The 25,124-nt window shown below is 34.6% G+C and overlaps 1 protein-coding gene across 2 annotated transcripts in view; it reads right to left on the reverse strand.

Moving 5' to 3' along the window:
• The window catches only part of LOC129238042 (B-cell lymphoma/leukemia 11B), a 105,348-nt gene that overhangs the window by 4,460 nt on the left and 75,764 nt on the right, over positions 1-25,124 (reverse strand). For both annotated transcript variants that reach the window (XM_054873081.1, XM_054873080.1), the window contains exons 2-4: positions 17,774-17,926; positions 15,836-16,024; positions 15,496-15,774 (exon numbers count right to left, since the gene is read on the reverse strand). In XM_054873081.1, coding sequence (XP_054729056.1) covers positions 15,496-15,774; positions 15,836-16,024; positions 17,774-17,926 — 621 coding nt within the window. The remainder of the gene's footprint in view (positions 1-15,495; positions 15,775-15,835; positions 16,025-17,773; positions 17,927-25,124) is intronic.

Below are 25,124 nucleotides of genomic sequence, written 5' to 3' on the forward strand. Positions count from 1 at the left end.
AAATTTTAACGATATTCGTATTGTTATCTTTCTTAACACAATTTTAACGAGTTTGCTATTTGACGTTTCATTCCATCGATAACACCAAATCAGCTGTTGGTTAACAAGTCGATTATCGCAAACTAGACGACAACAATTTCGGTGCAATTACTCAAACGAGAAAATAAGAATTCGAGTTTTTAATTAAAATGTAAAATTACATTATCAAACAGTTATTAAGTATTAGGTTTGTGATTTATCGTAGAGAGGAAGTAGTAAGCCTTTAAACAATGGGTCGATGGTTGCTTCGGGATGTGGACAATTTTTTCCATTTGGCTGCAGGGGAGTAAAACGTAAAAGAAATTCGGATTGAGTTGCTCGGCTTTGGCGTGGTTTCTTTTAGGTGTAATTTCAAATAAATAGTTAAATTATTTTACTTATTTTGCACAAATATAATTGAAAAAAAAAAACACTGAAAACTGGATTTAACAGCATGGATAATATATTTTATATATGTATATGTACATTAGCACAAAATTAGTCGTCCAATTTGGTTTTTCATTAACTTTTTACTAAACAAAAAAAAATGATTTTGAGTCATGAAAATCTTTATTTTGATCTTTACGCGCTCCATTTTTTATTGTATGTTTACTGCAGCTGTCTATTTCATAAGTGCCAAATATAATTAACGTAGGACGCGATTGCAAAAATTATAAGTCTTCCGATAGGGTGACAAATTTTGCGCCAAAATGAATAACAAAATGTTGATTGTTAGACATAAAAAGCTAGAATATATGCGTATCTAGGCAGTGAGACTCATATTGTAAATCTGTATTTGTAATAAATCGAAACATTGATAAAGTTGCTTTTATTTAAGCTGCTGCTGCAGCGCGTAAAATATTTATATTCGAATTCTCTTCATGTGACTGCTTTTAAGTTACTCAATAGAATTGTACGGTGTGACTAAGACAGATAGCGAATTAGCTAAACTCGGAACAATGAAAGATATTAGTTTGAAAGATTTGTTCATCAACAATAAAAGCTCTAACAAGTCCACTCATGAGTAGGAGTCGCTGCCCGTGTACTACTTTTATTTGTACGAGTATGTCTATAAGTAGTTGTGGTTAAACTCACCTATTTCTTATCAAATAATGGTTTTGATACGAAAAGTATGCTTGTTGCATACAAATGATCACCAATTACTACAGTGGATGTTTTCTATCATTTCAAGTGTAACAAATGTTGCGGATATCTTTACATCGGACTTCCCCTTCTCCTCTACTCCACAAAAAAAGCCAATGTGTTAACGAACCACAAAGTAGTGGATGAATCGAATGGTTTGTAAAACTTTTCCCTGCAGTTAGATACGGCTGCACCAATTTTTTTGTTTTCTTTTTTTTTGTTTTCATGGGTTAGCCGTATCCTTTAGCACGTACATGCGAATGGGCGTGATGTGTAGGCATCGATATAAAGGCATATGTATGTTCGTCCATGCAAGGACGACACATTGCGGTATCCACGGACTTGGCAAGTGTACACCGTCGATTGTCAACGGCTATCTTAGAAGCATGCACACACATACATACCAATATGCGTATGCGAACATTTTCTTGTACAATACGTGTCTTAAGCGATATCGCTACGTTTAAATTCACGACGGTGATGACTACACCAGATGTTACTTTAAAGTGAATAATTGTAAATTTTACTGTGCAATTCCACATGGACACTGAAGGCAGAACTTTTTTTTATTAAAAAACTAAAACATTTGCCAAATCGAAATCGGAATGCTACACATTTAACGTGTAACACATTTGTAATGCCACTAAATTTTCACCCTGACTTGGAAAAAGCTAAGTTAAATCAGCAGAGAGAGACACTTATTTTATACATACATACATATACACCTATGTTTGCGGTTATGGACTACTTGTGTTGAGCGTGTATTGCCAATTATTCAACACATTGGCTTATGTCTATGTATACACATGTATGTATGTATATTTCAAAGTAATAAAACATTTGTTTGTATCTTGCACGCTTACATACATACATATGTATAAATAAATTTTATATTCAAGCCGAAGCGTTTTCTCTTCATTTTAACATTCAAATATACACGGGAACAGATCCTTCAATAGCTAAAAGAAGGTTAAATCCAAAATATTTTTTTAGATAAGTACTCAAAAATGAGCACTAGGTCTTTGCCGTGCAAAAATGCATGCACAGCACCTCATTAGATGAAAATGTGTATTCACCTTTAATTAAGGAAACATAATGAAATGTAAACTTGAACGCAATTTTTGTCGAATTAATTGCTCGATATGAATGTTGCTTTGTATATCCAAAAATCACTATCATATACACGAAATTAACAATTTTACCAACTAAATAGATAAACATTTTGAAACAAACCGTTTTAGCAAATTACGCATACACTCATATATCGATGCATTTGTACCTACATTGTATGTAAACCTATGTTTTGAATGGGTTGCAACATAATGCAACACTAGAAGCATTACGGTTATTGATTTTAAATCTGAGCATATTTCGAATATCTTTTGTGCAAATGATGCAATATTCCATTTCCTCTTGCTGATGGCATCTTTTGGCATCACATGAATAAACAATAAATAGTGTTTTTGTGTCAAAGGTGAAAAATGGAAAAATGCGTTACATGATCTCCGGAGATGTTGGCATAACCTCGGTGCCCCTTTGTACATCAAACACGGGTAACTTTAGTTCATTAGCGGAAACCCCTTTCCATTAGGGTACATATATGCTGCTATTGAGTGGCAGCAGCAGCAAAAACAAATGCAAATGAAGCAGTACCGACGACAATTACTGCTGATCGCAAGCGAAACATACTTGCGTGAGATGAGCATCGCATTGACAATGCACATACGACATACGGACATACAGGGATGTACGTACATATATATGAGGGTAGTTAGTTGAACAAGCGTGAGCGGCAGACGCGCCAATAATTAAAAAGGGTTGGATGAATCCTTATTGTATATGTGTGTTAATATATGTGGCTTTTTATGGTGAATCCTTCACTTCCACTTTTTATTTTGCATAAATTACAAGGAAAAGAATTTCGGAAAAGGTCGACATATTCTATGAAAATGAACATAAAAATAGAAAAAGTGATGGCATCCTGTCAAATAGTAGATTGGCGCAGTAGTGCCTGTTTTACTTCGAAACCATTTTAGCGTTTGTTGCCAGTCACGAGTGTGTCACGCGCCTACTTTACTTTTACCGATTATTTATTCCGCATTGACTCCGGCTCAAATTTGATATACATGCATACTGTATGTAGGGACTCTTATGAAAAAAAGCAAAAAAAATAAAAAGTAATGCTGTTTCACAGCTTTGAATACACAATTATGTAACAGCTGATACGGTTGAGCTAAAAAAACGGAAATAGGGGAAATAGTATGTTGGAAAAACAAACTTGGCCAATCGATATCATTTATCAAAAAAAAAAACGCTAATCTCAAACAAAGAATTATTATGATTAACCATGAAAATTTACTCATGCATGTATACCTGTATATATATATCTTACAATAAAAAGGATCTAATCTAATTCCACTCACGGAACCGCACACCACAAATTAGAGGAGGAACCCTGCTAAACACCCAACAGATTATGTACGCGGAAATATGTGTATATATACGGCCACCGTAGCCGAATGGATTGGTTCATGACTACCATTCGGAAGTGCGTAGGTTCGAATCTCCGTGTACGAAGCACCAAATGCTAGAAACATCTTTTTTTAATAGCGGTTGCCCCTAGGCAGGCAATGGTAAACCTGGAGTGTATTCTGCCACGAAAAAGTTCCTCATAAAAAACATCTACCGTTCAGAGTTGGCTTAAAACTGTAGCCCACTCCATTTTTGGAAAGACCTGAAGACGCAGGCTTCAAATAGGAGGAGCTCGCTCCAATCAAGAAAAAGTTTTCTAGCGTCAATTATATATACAGTATCACAAACGCTCTGGCTCTGAAAGTATTCGATGCGGTACCAGCTGGTGGTAGCAGATGAAGAGGAAGACATCATCTGCGTTGGAAAGATCAGGTGGAGAAGGACTTGGCGCGCTTTGTTAAATTCGGCCAAAATCGCGTGAGGGGTTATCGCGCCAATTAAGAAGAGAAAAGCATAAGTAAAGGTAGAAAAAAGAATATGATGTCGCTGACGTATGAAAGTGGCAGTGACCATTAATTTTTGTGTTAAACTATATTTAGAGCAAGATTTAATTCAAAGAAAGGATGTATATATATTTTTTTTTTAACATTTAATACTCTACTCATCATGAGGGTTAGGTGGAGCAGTACGCCTGTCTTTAGAATATTTGATATAACTCTTTCCCAGTGAAAGTACATGCTTACATACTAAGTTTTAGCGATAGTAGAGAAAGTTTACCAGAAAGTCAGCTGAGAAGGATGTTCTGGCTATGCATTCACCAAGAGACAACTAACGCCCCTTTGATTGCAATTCTCTTATTTTCATAATTGGAACTACAGCGAAATAAATTTCGGCATGCCTAGTGAAATTCGTATTACAATTCGTGGAACAAGAAGACTCAATGACTAACTACTTGTATAATAGTCTCGGAGAACCTAACATTACACATCAAGTAGACAAAGGCTGACTATACGCCAAACTGATTTATAAAGAATTATCTAAATGACCTTGTTTCGTTGAAACAGCTCGTTTCCTTGGCCTACTAGTGACTTTTCTAATATATGTACGTACGTATTGTAGCAAACCGAGAAACTTCGCGAACCGACTGGCAACAATACTAAGCAAATGAGATACCAAAACAATAACATGAATTCTCCTGAGGCGAGAAATCTAGAAATCTAGAAATTATGATAGTTATTAGGCACTTGTCTATGTAAAAGCAGAGGTGCATGCACTAGGGTATTCAGACTGAAGTTAAGAGGGTGAGCGTGTATACGTTACTATTCGTAGCAATCAAGTGATTCGCTAAAGAAATCAAATTGTGTTGTCATTAATTTGTGACATTTAGCATTCCAGTAATCGAAGTCAGAGGAATTATTGTGAGACATTTTATTTGGATAAAAACGTAACAATATGCATCTTTAATCGAATTGGAATGAGACTTTGTTTATAAAATTTACTAAATTTAATCTTTCAAATTTATTTACTTCTCTTTAAAGTAGTCGCCTTCAATCAAGTGCACAACGGGTTTTCTAATTCTTCAAGCAGTCATTAAACACGATTTCTGAAAAGGCTTTCACCTCACTCAGTGACTCACGTTCAGCCTCTTTTATGCCTCTTCTATGGATTCGTATTGGTATCACAGTTTACTAGTCTATTCAATAGCCTAAGTCAGACCGAAATGCTACTCAAATGTAATCACTTTGTGAGTAGGTTCAATCAATATAAGTCGTATAATGGCAGTACTGCGAACCTTCAAATATTTGAAAGCAACCAACCAACCCAATGGCTATTCCGTCTAAGACCGATTGATATTAATAATGTTAAATGTTTTTAATCTGCAAGTAATAAATAGTTTTAATACCCGATTTCTTGAGTTTTCTTACTAAATATGATTTGTCGATTTATTTTGCCAAACGAATAGAAAATAAGGGATATCCAAGTGAATAGCCAAAAAAGCGTAAGCATCTTAAAGCTTCACTTACTTTGCTTTAAATATTCAATACACAAAAAGATCCTTAACAACCTCTGTTAATCCACAGCATCTTTGACCGCAGGGTCACAGCATTTCCGTTGAAAGCATTTCGAGTGCGAGCAGCAACGGAAATGCCAAATTGACAGACCAACCGACCGCCTGGAGTTTCGATAACAGTGAAGAACAACGAGTGAATCGTATAAAAACTGATGAATGGGTTAAGCCCCCACATGATGCTGTAATTGTTTTGGTGTTTTGTGCTGTTAAGCCTGTTCAGATAAAGGATAAAAGTTACATATGCATGCACATACGTATGCACACATACGCGCACGTAAAAAATGCACAACAAGAATATTTGGTTGGTCCAACAGTGTGAAACCGAATTTTATGTTATGAATACTAGTAATACACGTGTGTTTTTAAAAATAGCTGACTAAGCAAAATTCATTTTTTATCTATGAGTGGGCCAATAAATTATAGAACAAAAGTTAATATCGTAATTTCCTACAAATATTGTAGGTTTAAGAAATGTAAAAAATTTGATAATAAAAACAAGTATGGGAAAGTAAATTCGGTACGGACCGAACTCTGTATACCCTCTCTATATTATATATTTTAATAATTTGTACTAGCTGTTGAATTTTGGAATCAAAAAAGTCATAGAGAATACGAGTTATAGCTTGTAACATCAGAGGAACGGATGAAAAATTAGTCTTAACATATAAAAAGTGGGCGGGAATATTATTCGATTTCAATAATATTTATGTGGGGTGTAAATGAGGTGGTCAGCAACACGTTTACTAAGATTTGGTGCGTTTTATTAAGCCGTTATCGAAATTTTATTTGTGTCGCACTTTTCTTCGCACTTTGTATCAAATTTGAGTAAGTATAATAACTGTCTACCAGGCAATTTTTTTGTACTTGGGATGTCAAGCTTAAGAACTTTAAAACCCATTTTACATTTTACAACTTGAGTAAGTTAGGATATATGGTAATAATAGACAGTTGCAAAAAGTTTAGTCGTGAAAAACTTAGTGCACCCAACAAAACATAGAACAAAAAAAAGTACTCAGAAAATATAAAAAAAATTTGCAACTACGTTTTTATTTGCGATTGGCCATAAATACTATAAACGAAATTCTAGCAATATTCCTATATGTAAGTTAACTACTTGGAAACATTAAATAGCTTACGATCGAAATGGGGTCGCTTAATTTTTTGGTTTCCCGTTTAAATTTTTCTCTAAGGAGGACGAATTGAATGCGACTATTATATCATTGTCACTCTTTTACTGAGAAAATATATTTGCATTTCGGTTGAACAAGTATTACCGAAAAGTGGGCACAGATTGCTGAAAGGTTATTCACTAGAATATAATTTGGAAGTATGCGATTTCCTGCTGGTGTTAACATAAGCATTATAGGTATACGAGTATATTATATTGTATTATGTTGTGTATTTTTTATGCATGCAGAATATTTGCATGCACAAAAAAGGAACTAGCAAAAAATATTTACTTCCTTGGTTTTTGTACTTTTGCCATCTGCACTGCAGAGCTCCACGTGCTTAAGCATAAGCAAACACATATTTACGTATGCATACATTCATACATACATTCGATTCGGACAAATCTTTATGTTGAATTTAGATTAATGTTATTTGCAGCTTATACAAATTAAGTACAGTCATATACTTATACATCTGTGGAAATACATACGTGCATTTATTTATGTATGCACATACATATGCATTTAGTCGGGAACAGTTAACAATCATATTTTCTCTTGAGTCTATGTAACATTTTTCTCTCCCCTTCACCAAATGAAAAATTTCTGTTTGGTTTGTTTTGGGTACAAAACTAAATCTACTGATGTTTTCTATTCTTGAAAAAAGTGTCACCTCAATTTACATACCTACTATATGTTGGCATTACTAAAATATTGCCATATGTCCTGTGAAAATCTTACATATTTTATATGAGAGTAGAACAAGATCACAAAATTATATATTTAATACAATAGGATATGGTATATAAGTACATACATACATATATAAAAAAGGGCACTCTATTTTGGGTGTTTGGTCGAGCTCCTCCTCCAATTTGTGGTGTGCGTCTTGGGTTTTTTCCACAAATGGAGGAAGTTTTGTGCCACGTCCTTTTGGGTGACTGCTATTAGAAAAAACTTTTTACATCACTTGGTGTTTTATGCTTGAGATTTCGAATCTGGGCAGTCCCAAATGGAGGTTTGTTGTTGTCGCTCTTTTTTCTAGTGCCCACAATGGGTTCCGAGTTCGAAGACCCACCGAATGGTAAATAAGAATAAAATCAATATATATTATGAAAGGTGCTGAAATGAGAATTAAAATCTTGACATTTGGCTTAAAAATTTGTGATACATGCATTTAAAAAAGGTGGCCCAAGGAATCAAGACACCTGATGTCGGGGAAATTGATGAGTTTTAGATGAGGTAAGAGGGAAAATCATATGGTTTATCAATTTTGTAAAAAGCGCTAGTTTAAGCACTTCCCATTTCTGGTCTTCTAAGTAATATTTCACTGGTTAGTTACATGAGGATTGGTCTTATCATGAAAGAAGACTAACTTTTCATGCTTTTTCACCAGTTCTGGTAATTTTTTTTTCAAATTCCACGTTTAGACACGTTAGCTGCCGGACATATGCATCGTTAGTTATGGTGAAGATAGAAGTGACAATACGAGTATACCACATTTTTCACATCGCACAGAGTTTATTTTTCTTGCAAATAATATCTCGCTTTGGCTGCGAAGGGCTGCACTGAACTGCACCAACAGTTTTTTCTTTTGGAATTCTCTGAAGAGATTCCCTTTTCATCTCAAATTTATAAAACTTAAAAATGCTTTATGACTACATGTTTAGATTCAACATACATACATATCGTATATCCTCATACATGGATATCAATGAATACACTGCAAATATTCCTGAAAAAAGACACAACTAAACATTTAAACATTTTTAAAAAACACATCTCTTTTAGTACACAATATATCTACTCGGTTTTTGTTGTAAATTTCTGCCAAAATAGTCATGTCACTAAATTAAAATTTTTCTTTTACGTTTTCTGGCAAACAAAAATTGTGAGTTGTGTTTCATTCATTGCTTTTCTTTTTTGTTTGTCCTTTTTTAGTTTTGTTTGTTATTATTTAAAATCCGAATTACTACTGGTCATATATGGTATATTTATGTTAGTACATATTGTCTTTTTGAAAAGCTGTTCGTGTTATTTGTATAGTACCTACGAATATTTCAGTGAGCGAATAATTATTCCTGGTTGTTCGTATGTCTACATGCATAGAAATGTAAATGTGTATACCTCCATATACATCTCTAAAAATATATACAGAAATTCGCAAGCATTTGCTTAAAGTAATTGGCAATGAATGCCCTTGCATAATTAAAATTTCAATTACCAAATAGTGGAATATCGTTATAATGTTGACGAATATACTAATGTTTTTTTAATTTGATAGAAAACTGTACTTATTTATCTTGTTTGTATGATTAACAAAGTTGGGCCAAAAGTAAGCCTGTAGTAAATTTGTCACGCGAATTTTTTAGTTTAATAAGTTGTTCAAGCTTTAGAATAATCCAATTTATTCATTCATTTTCAAAGTATTACCAAATAAAATTTATACATTTTGATATGTAGTTATTTGTATATGAAGTCACTCAAAAATCTTGACGATACTAAAACTAACTAAAAACCGACGGCTTCGAATTCAGCTCTGAAGAATAATTTAAGTGAACTAAAGATTGTTGGTCTTCTGAATACTCAAAAATACATTTTATTAATTTATGTACTATGAAGATATAAGTACATATTATTACGAATTTTTTACGTTTTTATCCAAATAAAACATCATCATTATAATGGTGAGCTCAAAAACTCGATTCGGTTCGTGGCTTGCTATATCTCCAGTTCGATTCATCCCTCCCTTAAGTATTGCAACAACGTATACCATATAGCTCAGCGTCCCGATCTACGCCATCCAACCATCGGTGGGTATGCTGCGTCTGCAATCTTTGAAGCTCGTGATATGAATCGTATTCCCCAGATGCTGGTTTGCAAACAGCGCTAAATATTTTTCGTAGGATTGTATAATACATTCAAAAACGTTGAGGTTTTGCTCATCGAACTTGTTTAGTGTCCAAGATTCACTAGCGTATATAAGTACTGGTACGATAAATTGTTATTTTCTCTGGTCTTCCAAGGATGCGTTTGTAACGCAAAGTAGCATTGGTTCGCGGCAAGTATTCTTTGATAAATTTTAGTCGTTATGTTGTTTCGAAAATGAAGAGACCTACTTTGAGATTTTAGCTGATGTTCTGCACTGCTTGTCTTTGTAGTGATGACACCATTGCCTTCGTATTGTCTGCATTAAGTGACAATAATTCCTCTGAGTTCGATCACTAGTTTGTTAAATAAAAGTACAAAATTAATTGCTTACTTTATTGAATCACGTTAGTGCTTAACTATTCGTTTACACGCTTACACTTTTAACTTAACGCTTAATTCTGCGCGTGCACCTCCTAAATTTGGCAACCCGTAAATTCTGGTTAGTTCTTGTTTTTGTGTTAGTATCTCATGCGTGCGGTATTGTTGCCAGTCTGTTCGCAAAGTTTATGGGCTTACTACACTATCCTCCGCTTAAGGAGGTACATATATATCTTGTGTTGGACTAAAAAATCGAAAATTTTTTATGGCATATTCTAAAAGTATATCATCTTAAAAATATAAATTCAAAAATCATAAAGATCGGAGCACTGGAACGAAAGTTACAGACCGTGGAAGCGGAAAAATTATCCATAAAAGAGTGCATGCAAAACTTTAGACGCGATTATATCGAAGTCGTGTTTATTGAAAATTACCGTCACGGTGATCATTATTTATCAAAAACTATTTGACCGATTTGCATAAACTTTTTTTAATTTATTCGAAGTAACAACCTCGTGAATCTGAACGGTTCACTTTTTATAAATATATGCATAGTTCGCTGGAATTACTTTTTTTTTAATTTTTCAACCCCTCAAAAATCGTTTTTTTGGTGCAAAGCGGTTTTCATATCGAGAAGAATTTTTTTTGGGCAAATACCTCGTTCAGATTCACTAAAAACATTTTTCTACAATAATCATTTAATTTTTTGATTTTAGTTGAGCTACTCATGCACTACCGTGATCACCGCAAGCCTCTTCTAAAAAACGGCGTTTCGGGGGAGGGGCGATATCAATAATAAATAATAACATTTTTTAAAATAAAAACACCAAAATGTATTCTTCGAGAGTTACCCTTCAGTATGATATATGCCTCATTTGAATAAAAGTTCTAAAACATATTAAAAAAAATTATGACAATCGTCCATCGTCCCGATTAGACACCAAATTCTTCGATCCAAATGGAGGCAATCTCTCCGGGTAAACTACTTTGACTTTCGCCTATCCAGTTTTGCATTGCTGTATACGATACACTATATCATATAAGATATTTCTTTCTTTGCAGATTACAGAGAACAACCAAATTATCTTCGCTGAATCCTTCGAAGTTCACAAAACGGTCAAATCGATCCTTGATATTTTAACTCATTAGCTGGGTATGTTGCCTCACACGATGGTGTAATCCACGTAGTGTTTCCCAATGTTTCCCCTTCGTCCAGTGCAGGAGTGGCACATCTCCCGAAGGCTGAATCCCCCGGAGGCCTTAAATCGCTTCCAAAGACGGGCCTTGCAGGCGAACCCACGTTGTATTGCTGTAATTTTCCATGACTTCTCTTCTTTGGAGCTCTCGATGCCATGCACTGCGCGCATTTCAAGTATATTCGGCAATAGAATACCTGCAATTTGCCCAGAAAAACCGCTGCCTAATCTTTTCCTGCGTTTTAGCGAAACCCAGATGACCTCCGCTTGACCCATTGTGGAATTCTTCCAACAGGGACGTAATTCTGGATTTAGGAATTATAATCAGATTGGGGGCCGCCGTGGCCGAATGGGCTGGTGCGTGACCACCATTCGGAATTCGAAGAATGTAGTAGGTTCGAGTCTGAAGAAGAAATGAAGAAAAAGTTTCTTCTAGTAGCGGTCGCCCCTTCGGAGATAGTTGGAGGAGCTCGGCCGAACACCCAGTTTACGGTGTATAGCTGTAAGCTTACGGGAGTTGAATAGCTATCTTTTCTTATTTACTTTGTATGCATGTACTCGAGCAACCCCGGAGTTGGCACTCATTATAGACAATGAGAAACTAAAGGTCAACGATGCAAAAATTTTTCAACCACTGGAGTGGGTAGGCGTAGTGTACACTTATTGTATGTGGTTCCTTCAACATCTCCTTGGATTGTGTTCTTTACCTTCATCATAAACACTAACCCGTTTTCTATGCTCATGCCCTTCGTTAGGAACAAACAAAAAAACTTCTATTGTGCTTCCATTTCAAACTCGTTCAAGTCATTGTAAATGAGTGTGTAAATGTTTTGTGTGCAACGGAGAGTTTGTTTTTGGCCGGCAGTGCGTACGCGTCATCCTTTCACGTACAATTACTCACGTTCAGGATGTATCCCGCGTCAACATGTGTGACTTTTGATTCACCTACGTTTGTACAGTTGTCTATATGTAGATATCGGGGCAATAAGCTCATTTAACTCGAATTGCATGTTTGTAAGTATGCTACAACGTTTAAGATGGTTGAATCATTTGCACAATTTGCCTTTCATTGTACCAAAAGCTTGTGTTAAAAGATCTAGTCTTATTACTTATTATGTCTTTCTCTATTATATATTGTATATCTCTGAATGCAAGTCATGGGAATGAAACATTTAATGTTGTCAATGTGGCGCCAAATAAAATAAGGCTTTAAGAAGAACCAAGAAACGATTCTGCTTTAATATATATTTATAATTATCCTTTATTTTAATTATTCAGACTAAATTTGCACTGTTTTTCTCTTTATTAAATTTGTATGAAAAGCGGGTGTACCACTTGAAAGCGGCACAGTGCCTCACTAGATGCACATCTTTTATGCGTTGTAGTGCCATAGAGGCATGCTACGTATTTACCTAAATTCATAACCCATTGCACATAAAACTTTGTTATTTTTGCAAAATTGTTTTCTGGTGTTTGTAAACTATATATTTTTGAACACACCTACATATCTCCCGTTTTACATGGTACTTATTTAGCACGTTTTCGATCTTACACGGTTTTAAATTGGAAGTTAACAAAAATAGAATAACAATAAATAATAATAATAATTGTTTGTTGCTTTCTCGAGTGGTTTAAACAAGGTGGCGCAAAACTAATCACCCTATGGGAAAGCTTATAGTTTTTACAAGTGGCAAGTCAGTCATATTTGACACTTGTGAACTAGAAAGCTGCAGTATACAGACAAGCAATGGAACGCGTAAAGGTAAAAATACAGATTTCCGTCACTCAAAATAATGATTTTCATTCAGTAAAAAAGTATTCAAAGACAACATTGGAGAAATCATTTTACGCCAGCGTGTACAATACTTGTTATTCAGCTACACGCGACTTAAAATTTACGTTCAAATTTTATGCACAGTCGGACTTTGTTAGTTCTAAAATGTACTTATTGTATTGATTTTAAAGGATATGTACTTTACTAATCGTACACGAACATTTTTTACTTAATAAGGTATTTTTGTTTATAAAAATATTTTTGTTTTGAGATCCGTGCAAGAATGGACATTTTGTGTAAAAAAATGTATTACTGAGCCTTGTTATTTCAAAATCGTGCAAAAAGATATGTGTCCGTGTCTGCTTGCCGCAATGTGTACAACTTTGATGTTATTGTATTAAGATAAGCTGCTAGGAAAACCAACTAATGATACAAAAATCAAAATCGATTTTGAGTTGACTACTTTTTAGCTTTACTTAAGTATGGACAGTGCAAAAATGCGTTCAATTTGAGGTTTTTTTTTAGTTTAAGTATGTATATCTTAAATTTTTTCTAATCATGGGAAAAAATATTTTTCGAAAGTCTATTTCTTATATATTTCTTGCAATATAAATTGAAAACTTTTTTAACTTTGTAAATATCTTGAAAAACTTTAATTCTATTACAAATTTTTATGATCAGCTCTGTTTTTAACCGAAAACCGTTATTTTGGCGATGATTTTCGAGCTCAGAGACCGATTTTACACAGAAACTGGACAGCCAGTAAAAGAACCATTAATTGTTGTAAATCCGTGCAATAATTCTTCTCACTTTTTTTTATTAGTATTTTGTGCATTTTTAATGTTTATGAAAAATGCACATATTTTTTTAAGTTATACTTTCATATGTTGAATGTTTTATATTTCTTGCTATCCTGCTATTTGATGATTTATTGAATATGTTGCTCTAATTTTAAGTTCAATAAATAATAAAATAAATGAAAAACCACGATTATGCCTGTTTTCCGTTTTACAGAGATTTCTCAGGAAACTGTCTACCATGTAAAACGAGGAATATAGGGGTACAGAACTAATTGTGATCATTAAAAAGATCTTTCTGAGAACCCATTATTAGTACATGGTAGAGTGCTTAGTAAGAATTTATGGATTTTATAACATTTTTATAGACTTTTCAAGAGAAAGATCGTTATGAAAAATATGTGTTGTCTTATACAACTTTGACGGATATGTTCGACCCAAGAAGTGAAGTAAATGTTTGATACTAAACTATAATTGTAATGGGTTCTTTAGAAACATTTTTAAAAAATACAGCAAAAAATTGGCCTCAGGGCATCGTGATAAATTAAGTCACCAGCACTGTCCTGAGTGTATGTATGTTGTATGTATTAGATAAGATTCTCATAAAATGATACGCCGTTTGTGGGGAGTTTAAAACTGCAGATTTCCTCTAATACATTCCAAAATCTTTCTATTAGCAAACAACTTTCTTCTCGTTATCATTACGCACGCTGCAAGGTCCAGGTTTTATAATTAACACAGATTTAAGAATTATGTATGTATGGTTGTACCTATGTTGATTAAAGAATTAGTGAAGAAATCAGTAACAAACATAACCGAATTCAAAATCTATCTAAATTGAAAAACAAATAAAGTCATACCCACACATACATATGCACGCATACTTGCACATTCACTACATTCTGTGCCCTTTGTCATCAATGAGGGCATAACCATTACAGATAATTCTTATCTGTTTTGAACTCATACTTAAAACTTTACGTTGGCTTTTGATGTCAGGATTACCTGTTTTTCTTTGGTAGTATTGCGATGCTGACTGCATTTTGCAAGGGTGAAAACAGAGAGGTCAAGAGTGATTACATACATACATAGCATATGTACGTGCAGATGTGTGTATATACGTTAGTTCATTGTTTTTTTGCTGTATGCTTGCTTGTCAAAATATTGAATGCGTTTTCAGCCTGTGATTTTTTCCTTGTGTTGACATATCAAATAAATCTTTAACATCAAAAACATTTTTGTGCGGAATTCTTTTTAAATTATGCAACAAGCTGTCCATCAACAGCTGTGTCACATAGTTCACTAGCGTATATGCATCTATGTACCCCATTTTTTTAATGTTCATACACTGTTCTAACTTACATACTATATTAATGGACGTGTCTTTAGAACGGGAATATTTTGGCTAGTCAATACGAAATATGCCGCTTTCAGCTACACAACGTAGTAGGGATTGGCAAAATCAATTCTGCTACATTAATCAAAGAGTAATATTTAAAGTTTTATATCTAACAATTTTATGTTTCTGTGTGAATATAAAGTATATGTATACACACGTATACATATTTATGTATGTATGTGTTACATTTCAATAAATTAATAATACCTGTGTGCAATGTGTTAGATTCCGCGTCAGCCATTTCAATTTTAGGACGTTTTGACATCGGTTGACCATCGTTATTGTCCTGGCTGGAATCGTGTGCATGTAACGCGATATTTATGCTCGCTTCGTCATTGACATGCTCTTGTTCCTGCTTTATCCTTATAGTGTTTACCTTTTCTGAATCACTTGTAACAAAAGCCTCAGTTAAATTAGTGCTGGCGCATTCCGAAGATGTATTTTTCTCGGCTACTCCTTCATTCCTGGGTGTTGTGTTGTCGTTTTCTGTTAAAATGTAATCCAATATTATGCTATTTAGAGGGAATATTTGAAATTTTGCACTCACCATCGACTAAGCGCTTGGGGGTGCTAGACGCACCATCAGCTAAAAGATCCGCGGGGCTTGGTGGAGGTGTATGGATGCGTGAGCCGGACCCAGACGCTTTACGATTAATGATTGGAGCTGATATTGAAGGCCTTCTGTTCACTAGGCTTAAAGGTCGACCATCGTCCGCATCTCTATCGGTTGTCGGAGCTGCAGAAATTTTTATTCAATAAGTAATTATTGAAATATACGGAGCGTACTAAGAATATTAACGCAGTAAAAAATAAAACTCAGGAAATGTTATGTGTCACCAGTGGTAAATATTATGCTTTGAAAACAACTTTTGCTCAATAACCTCAGAAAGATTTGAATTTGATAACGTAAATAACCTGACCCAAGGTTAGTGGCTATCTTCATTGATATTTCACGGCTAAATATTAGGGTCGATAGCAGCATTCACTCAGAAGTTCTGCAGCTGAATCTAAGAATACGGATACCTGACCACTGCAGTATATTTCAAGCTGAGCTATTGGCTATAAAAGCTGCTTTGTGGGCCAGAGACTCGCTACTGCTAGCACAACCGATCACCATCTACCCTGGAAAGCCAGCTGCTATGAAATATCTGCAGTGCAATAATAGTTCCTCCAAAGTAGCAATTGAAAGTAGAGCTATTCTAAATGATACGGCTAAGCGGATATATGTGTACTTTCCTGGAAAATCGCGGATGAATTGACTAGGAGAGGATTTGATAATAAATTAGTATACTCTGTCCAGGGTGCAGGCAACCTTTTATCCACAAGAATTTTGTGAACCAGGTCTATATCGAAGGGGAGAGTGTTCAACCTTTCCTCTGTCCTATCTTGATATAAAGCGACATGGCTGAATAAACTCTTACTTCTTTACTGGCAGACTTAGAATCTGCAGCCTCATATTTCAGAAGAAGTAATTTCGCCATAGTGGGGATTAGAGGGGAAAACTTTAATCAAAACGACTTAAGGCTGTATAGATGTAGATATGCAATAGTTAAATATCAAGAATATGTTAGCATTATTAACTTGTTTGCACCAAAGAAAATTAAAGCGCAAACATTTTATTATATTAAACAGACCAACAAAAATGTTTAAAATCCATTATTCTCGAATATAGCTTTTGGTTTCATATGAGAATACCGGGCATATTTATTATGACATTTTTGAAAACATTTTTCCATTTTTGCATGTTTTATTATGGCAAGCTGTTCCATGCTGTAACGAAACTGCAGCTGATCTAAGTGAACTTTGTGCAACCACAAGTTTACACGCCAGTCAATGTGAACTATCAGATAGATAGATGGATAAAATTATTAGAATTACGTTTTCTGTATCTGCACCGATATTGAAGAAATCCTGACCCAAAAATGGTTGTTAACTAGTTTATTGCAGAATCTACACTTTTTCCAAAATCCTGCTAATGGGGAATTATCTATCTATCGCATAATTTTTTGGCTGATCATAGCTCTTTCGTTCCTCCGCGTACGTAGTTATTGACAAATACCATACATCACCTAGGGTACTTATCTTTCAGCATATCATTTATCTGTATTTTATTTTCATCGAAGGTCTTCTTATCGTTTGTTGTTATAATGACATTCCCCCAAAATTTGTGGGGAATTTTACTGAAGTTACAGACCTTGACCGTAACATAACGCCGACTTTCGGGCGAATGCTGCTTAATCGGTAGGTGCGCTTGGTTATGTGCAGGGTGTGGCAGAAGTATGCAAAAGAAGTTCAAAAATATCATGGCGTACTATTCTTCTCTGCTATTTAAAACTTATAACGTTTACTTGAGCTTGCAAAATAATTGACTTTACGCCCTCGTTTAATTACGATAAGCATAAAAGGATTAATCTTTCTGTGCTCTATCCTGGCAGACTATATGAATAGCAATTAATTATTTTTTTTTTAACTAAAGATTGCTTACCTTGAGTTGAACATTGGCCGTAGTTCTCTTTGTTACATTGTAGCACTTTGTGTTGTATAAATCTAACTATATCCGAAAGAGCAAATGTTTTTTGGCAGGATCCACACGTAAGCATATCCTGCGCCGAAGGATCTGTTTCCATGGCATCTGAGTCTGCAAAAAAAATTATAAAATATTACTATTGATAGTCAACATTTTATTTTAATATGATTTAAGCTATTTTAGTGGCTTCCAAATATTTAGCTTTTGCATTTTTATTTTGTAAGCTCAATACTGGACTAACAATAAAATAACGAGGATTTTCCCCCTCCTATTTGTGGGTTGAGTTTCGATGTTTTTTTTTTTTAAAGAACGGCAGATGATTTTTATGAGGAGCTTTGTCTTAGTAGAAATACATTCGGAGACTTGCCATGATTTGTCGAGGGGCGTCCGATATTAGAAAATACCTTTCTTTTAACACTAGCTCACATAATTAAAGTATGAAAACTATTTTATATAATTTATTGTACACTGCTGAATTTTCGTATATAATAAAGTAATGCTCGAGGTAAAACAATTTATTACTAACTATGCCACGAAGTAAAAATTTGTCACCAGCCAATAAAATGAGTCGATAAATTTTATCCTAATTTGCTCTTTGCCAAGCAGTTTAATACGATAAAATAAGTAAGACAAATCCGAATGTACAAAATAGTACAATCAACTTTGGAATGATTGTTTTTTCGGATGCAACTAATAGCCCTACATGTCTCAAGTATCATAAAAGCTTATATTAAGTAAGTAATGTCCGAGGGTTTGAGGAGAGAACCGCCACAGTGTCGACAGCTTACATGGGGAGTAATCGCAGAAGACTTTTATTTAAGACTTGCAAAAATTTATTGTGCACGACTCACCCTCTGTTTATATACACAGTATACATTGGTATGTATGTAATGCGACGAGTGCTAAGCATCAGATATCTCGTATGGTAATAAATTCATAAGACCTCGAACAATTAATTTGCAACAAAAAAAAAAAACGTGTCCAATCGCCAGAAGGCTGATTTCCACCCAAAGCTAATAGGCGATATATTAATGTATGTTCATATGTATGCTAGCATAAGTAACATTCGTAGGTAGGTATGTATGTGTGAGAAAACGTAATAAAAATATGTGTTGTATGCAGTATGTGCATACACATGTGAATAAAATATGCGTACATCTGTTTGAAGTTCGAAATATTTGCGTGATTGCGGCGGTGGTGGCTGCCGTTAATATCCCTCCTTAAGTTAGTAAGCACTCGCATGTATTGTACATACATATGTAGGTAATACATACAAATGTACATACATATATACTCGTATGTAAGTGCATATGACGATGCTATTTAAATCCATAACATTATTCTAATTGAGTGAACGTTTTAGATTTAGAATATAAGGCCCATCTAACCTATTACAATAAGGGAACAAATATGTAGCTTTCTTTCTATGAGCATTTAAGTATTGAGTTGCAATAGGACTATTTTGAACAAAAAAAAAAAACAAAAACAAATCGGTTTCGCCTTTTTTGTTAAATAAAGTTTAAAATTATTCTTTTCACATTATAATATAAAAGTTATAAAAGTATTAAATTTTGGGTATTAAACAGACAGAAGTAAACGTGTGCTACCTTATTTAGAGTTAGTCGTTAAAAAGAGCTGCAGACATTTGGAACGAATTCCAGTTTTTCTCAAGCAAATGTATTTTATGAATTTTAACCACAAGCTCCCTTAGCATTTGTTTATCCCCATCATCCTAAAAGCAAATACAAGAAAAATAAAAACAAAAAAAAAACGTGGGTGGGATGTTTTAGTACTTAAATGTTTGTTGTTGCTCAAAAAGGAGTTCAAGCAAATTGACACATGCTGCAATGAGGTATTTATTGAAGGTTTCAATTTCCACACGCTGCAAACGATAGGGGTTACTTTTATTTCGCTTAGCTGCAGGCTACACGCTGTTCGCATCTCATAAAAAATAACCATACGGCAAGAAATCTTTATATCATATATAACGTCCGTATTACAAAGTGTTTGTTCTAGTCCAGTGTTTCGTGGCCACAAAACTCTCTAAACGTACAAACACTAAAATGAATTACGAACTTGCTAGGCAAACCTAACTACATATGTAGGTATGTATGTATGTAGTAGGATGGTGTTAATTCGAATAAACAATGTGATGTATGTAGGCTTTGTATTGGACAAACGCAAATATACAAAAAGATATCTGCTAACTTGTCAATTAGGAAGAGTGCATTGTATTGATCACTTAATTATTTATGAATTTAGCCACTGCGAGGGACAATTCGGGCCCTTGACTAGATATCGCATTGACTGATTGGTCCACATTGGACTGCAAAACAATAACAAAAAATGATTCTGTGAAGGATGCCAAGAAATTAATTGTCTCACATGTGTGCGTATACATATATGTATATATGTCACATCTATAGTATTGTTATATGTATGTGTATGCATATATATTTGATTGGTCTTATAATGATATGATATGAGTTATTGGCACTTGCGGGAGGTGAGTTCGATTGTGAATGTGTTTTCTGTCCCCTATACTTTACCGCCGGGGGTGATAAAAAAGGTCATTGATATGAATGAAAAAAAACATTCACGAGCCCATTCCTGCTAGTTAATGTTTGATTGACTGGGTTGGGTATAACAAGGACGAGGGCAGTGATGCGAATATACGAGGGAACAAAAAATATGTTTTCCTTATTTTTTTAATAGGCAAAAAATATATTGATTGGGATTAAAGCGGAAAATTGTGGTGGCGTAGTAATATGTATGTGCAATGTTTATATTTACCTAAAAAATTACAAAAGGAAAGTCAATTTGTACAAACATACACAATTTATGAAAGAAAAACTCGACTATGCTATTGGGTTCATTCCCGATTATTGAAACCATTATAAGCCGGCGTTAGAAAATTAACAATCCTGAACCAGAAATGTGATGTATTTTAAGGCAACAGTATCATTATGATAGTACATAGTTGTGATGTCAACTCATCTGATGCTGACATTTAAACGTACACATATAGTTAAATATTGACAGCGACCTGAATGGGTTGATGAAACATATCAAGTATATGAAAGTCGTTCAAGCATTTTTCTATTAATGCATTTCATACGAATTGCAATAAAGAAATTTTCTGCAGTTTCTAGATATGTCGTTTTGCGTCAACATCCAAAACGAAGTTTATAATTATTTTAGTAAAGAAATTGTCGCCGCCGTAGCCGAATGAGTTCGAGTCAGTGTGGCAGGCAATGCTAACCTCCGAATGTCCTTCTGCCATGAGAAAGCTCTTCACCGAAATCTATTTGCCGTTTTCAAACTGAACGCCCCTCCATTTGTTGAAAAACATCAAGACGCACATCACAAATAGGAGGAGGAGCTAGGTCAAAACCCCCAAAAAGAGTGTACACGTACATAATATTTCTATATACGGCAGATATTTTTTATGAGGAGCTTTCTCATGTCGAGAAAAACACTCGGAGGTGTGCTATTGCCTGCAAGGAGCGACCGCTATTAGGAAAAACTTTCTCTTCATTTTGGTGTTTCACGAACATTCGAACCTATGTTCCCCGAATTCCGAATGGTAGTCACGCATCAACAAGTCCTTCTTTACTTAGCCTTTCCAACGCAGCGGAGGTCTTCCTCTTCCTCCTTCAGCAAAAAAATCATCATATCAGGTACTTATATGAAATATATGATTACTAAAAAATGTATCACTCAAAGCCACTTTTCATTAAATGCATAAAATTTGGGCCACAATTAGATACAGTAGATAAAAGATATTGTCTGGTCAATCGAAAAAGATTTCCGATTTTCAACACCAATATGAGCAATACGTACAGTGTTCAAAACTTGAAAATACTCTTACACGAAAAAAGGGTTTCTATAACTTGGCATAGCATATAACGTCATATCTAATAAACTGACATTTAAGAAGCATGAGTTGCGCGTATCACAATATTCAACTTGGACTAAAAGCAAAAGTATTCGAAAGGCCTTAGTGGGACAGACCTTGAATTGATTTAATTTATATTTTGAACTAGCTTTAACCCGCGGACCCGCTCGCGTAGGAGTAGTTTTCAGGGATTTAGGATATGTATATAAAAGAATTACAAACAATAATTTCATAGAAAATAATTTTTTATTAATAACCATAATATTACAATACCCGGCATCCTTTGCTATGCTTCGTTGAATAAAATCAAAACTGCCAATCAGAAAAATATCAAGCAAAATTATTTTTATTAGTTTTCTATCTCAAACCGTTCTTGAACTTTGCTTTTGGGTCATAGTTGAACAGCTTATGCGGATTATGAAGTCTAGAGTGTGCTTTAAATAGTGGGAAATAGGAAAAACTAAGATTTTTTAGATTAAATTTAAGCAAATATTCGATTGTTAGTGACGAATGAGACTGGTGGCGCGGCCTGGGGGCTGTGGGAAGGGAGTTCCAGCATAAAAGCATGCCTATAACCTTCATTGGGTGAAAATATGAATGTATAAAAACTTTTACGTCATTTGGTGTTGTCGTTTCGTAGTTATACGCGGACAACGTACAGACATTCACCTTTATAGTATAGATTACATGGGAAAGGAAATTCCGCCACGCATCTAAAAAAATTCTACCAAAATGGCTTATGAGGTTATAGATCCAAACAAAAAGGGCCTTATAAGATTTCTGCATTACATTTGGTTTTTACCAATAGACCACGAAATTCAAATTTTCATTAATGGTTTATTGCCCCCAAAGCAGTAGCATATACGAGTACATAACATGTGTATGTGTGTAAATGTACACACATATGCGTATGTAAATACACATTTGGAATCATAAATGAAAATGATATAATTCTGCTCCGTAAGCTATCTTGAAACCCTAAATTCATTGCCTAAAAACCTGTTTGCACACGGCATCGCATATTTGTATGTATGTACATATGTAATTACATATATATAAGTAATAGTGTTTTGAACTAATTTAGGCTCGTTCCTTTGCTTTCGGAAATAAATCGACCAATGGTCAATGGTTTCCTATTTTGTTCGCCTGTGTTGTTTTAAGGATGTAAAACCCTTCGTATGGTGCCTTCAAGTGCGTTGGAGCGTGTGCGTGTTTTGTTTCGGACACATATAAACCGAGGCATCCTAACTTTCTTTGATTGGTTGGTTGGCGTGTGGTCTGGTTAGTTGGTTGGTTGAAGACTTTGGTGGTTGTAGTAATATAATATATGTATGTAAGTATGATTGTTTTGTGGCAACTATCAGCTGATGGCAGTTCACAAAAACTATGTAGGTGTTTGTGCTCAGGTAGTTTTCGCATAAGGACGAATATAAAAATTACAAAAACATGCACATACATACATACATTGGTGTGTTTTTTTGTACAAACATTACTGCGTGCGAGGTTGGGTATTTATGTTGTGGATTACGGAAGTTAGCAGGTACAAAGTTTACACCCACAACTATCGACTGTTTGTATTTATTTATCTGATAAATCGTGCCCTACAAAGTTAGTTGGAGTAGTAGCACGTCAGTAATAGTGGCAAGGGAAACGGAGGAGTGTCACATTCAATCGTAAATATTGATTCAATTGGTTGCGTATATGTGTGCGTGTGCTCGAGGCAATCGGTTTATCTTCGGGCAATAAACAGTTGAGCAGCAGCTGATGACTGACGCGCAGACGGCATCTGTTGTTATCAATAAACTCGACCGCCTGCTAAATATCTCAACTACAAATTGACATAATGTCAGTGCGTATGGTGTTGCGTCCATTTGGCATAATTCAATAGAAAATTATGAAAGGGTGCCGAAAGTTGTCAGCAACTTATGCCGAATGACACAATTTTATATACACGAAAACAGGCATTCCATATGCATTTAGGTACATACCATATACGTACGTGTATATGCATTTAGTATGTGCGGAAATCAGTGTAATCCTGCATCTGCAAACTCAACAAAGAAGACGTGATGATGGAACAACCAATTGATTCATTGTGTAACCTCTGACCCGCATTACTTAGATATGGGCATGCTTTGTTTAACCCTTTCTGTTCCAGCTGTTCCCTCTATGTCAGTTTGTCAGTAAGTATCATGCGAAAATGGTGACAAAGATTCGTTACAGTGATTTTAACGCCCGATATTAACTTCGATTATGACAACATTGATTGTTACATTGTACGAGTATTGTGAGCTGAATCATTGCTTTGTGTTGGCTCAATGCCTTCCAAGTGGCGCGTCACTTCTAACTTTTGACGCATCATTTGGTCTAATACAATAACTAGGGATTTTCTGGATTTTCTATTAAAAGGGTATATCCTTTTATTCCCATTCGTGTTTCGAAAAAATATATGTATTTGTTACTTTCACACACGTAATACATGTTCACTTTGATGAGATTATTATCTTCATAAATACCAAATTGGACCTCAGTATTTCACAAAGAATTTAGAGCAAACACTTATTCGAAGGATTCATGAGTATGTAACAATGTGATTTTTGTAATATAGTACTTATTTAAAGCTTTATTTGAGATGGGTTCTAAGTTTTGCATCTTAAATATAGCATGCAGCTTAGTTCTCTACAAAAAAAGTATTAAGTCGAAATGTATGTGTATGTAGATAATTATGTCTGTATACAAATATATTCTCATACGGGTTTCTTTGATTCTTCTGTTCTTTAATTAACAAAATTTATATGGTCCTGAATTGAACCCACAGTAATTGTCTGAGTGTGTTTGTAAGGTAATTTTCATTTATACGAATGGATATTGGCCTCTGCGTTTTATTACATATGAAAGTAACTGCACACCAAGCAAAACTAATTGCAAAATATTTATGCCGGGCGAAGTCGTCGAGGTTAGGCAACCTAGCAGCTCTTAATTTATTCCAGTTTTTGCTAAACATTCATATGTAGATATGTATTATGGATTTGTATTACATTATCAGACAGTTGGCCATCAGATGAGTGGGAGTATTTGTAAGAGGTTGGGACAATAGATTTTTGGCGCCTTGTAACAATTGGATTAGACATGGGGTAAAAGTTGAAAGGATAATATTGAAAGCTCTAAGTAAAAGGAATTAATCGATTTTTTTGTATACCAAAATGTTAAGAATGTACTCATATACACATACATAATATGCATATCAAAGACTGTGCTATATTGTTTTTAATGTGCTTTCATTTACATTAATTTATTTGTGACTAATGTGAAAACTTCGTTGGAGGCTGTGTTATGTATTTTATCTCTATCGTCGTTTAATGGATATAAAAGTAAGGAGAGAAATGCAGACGAAAATTACTTTTAATGTAC

Source organism: Anastrepha obliqua, chromosome 2 (assembly GCF_027943255.1).
Source record: "Anastrepha obliqua isolate idAnaObli1 chromosome 2, idAnaObli1_1.0, whole genome shotgun sequence".
Taxonomy (NCBI): Eukaryota; Metazoa; Arthropoda; class Insecta; order Diptera; family Tephritidae; genus Anastrepha; species Anastrepha obliqua.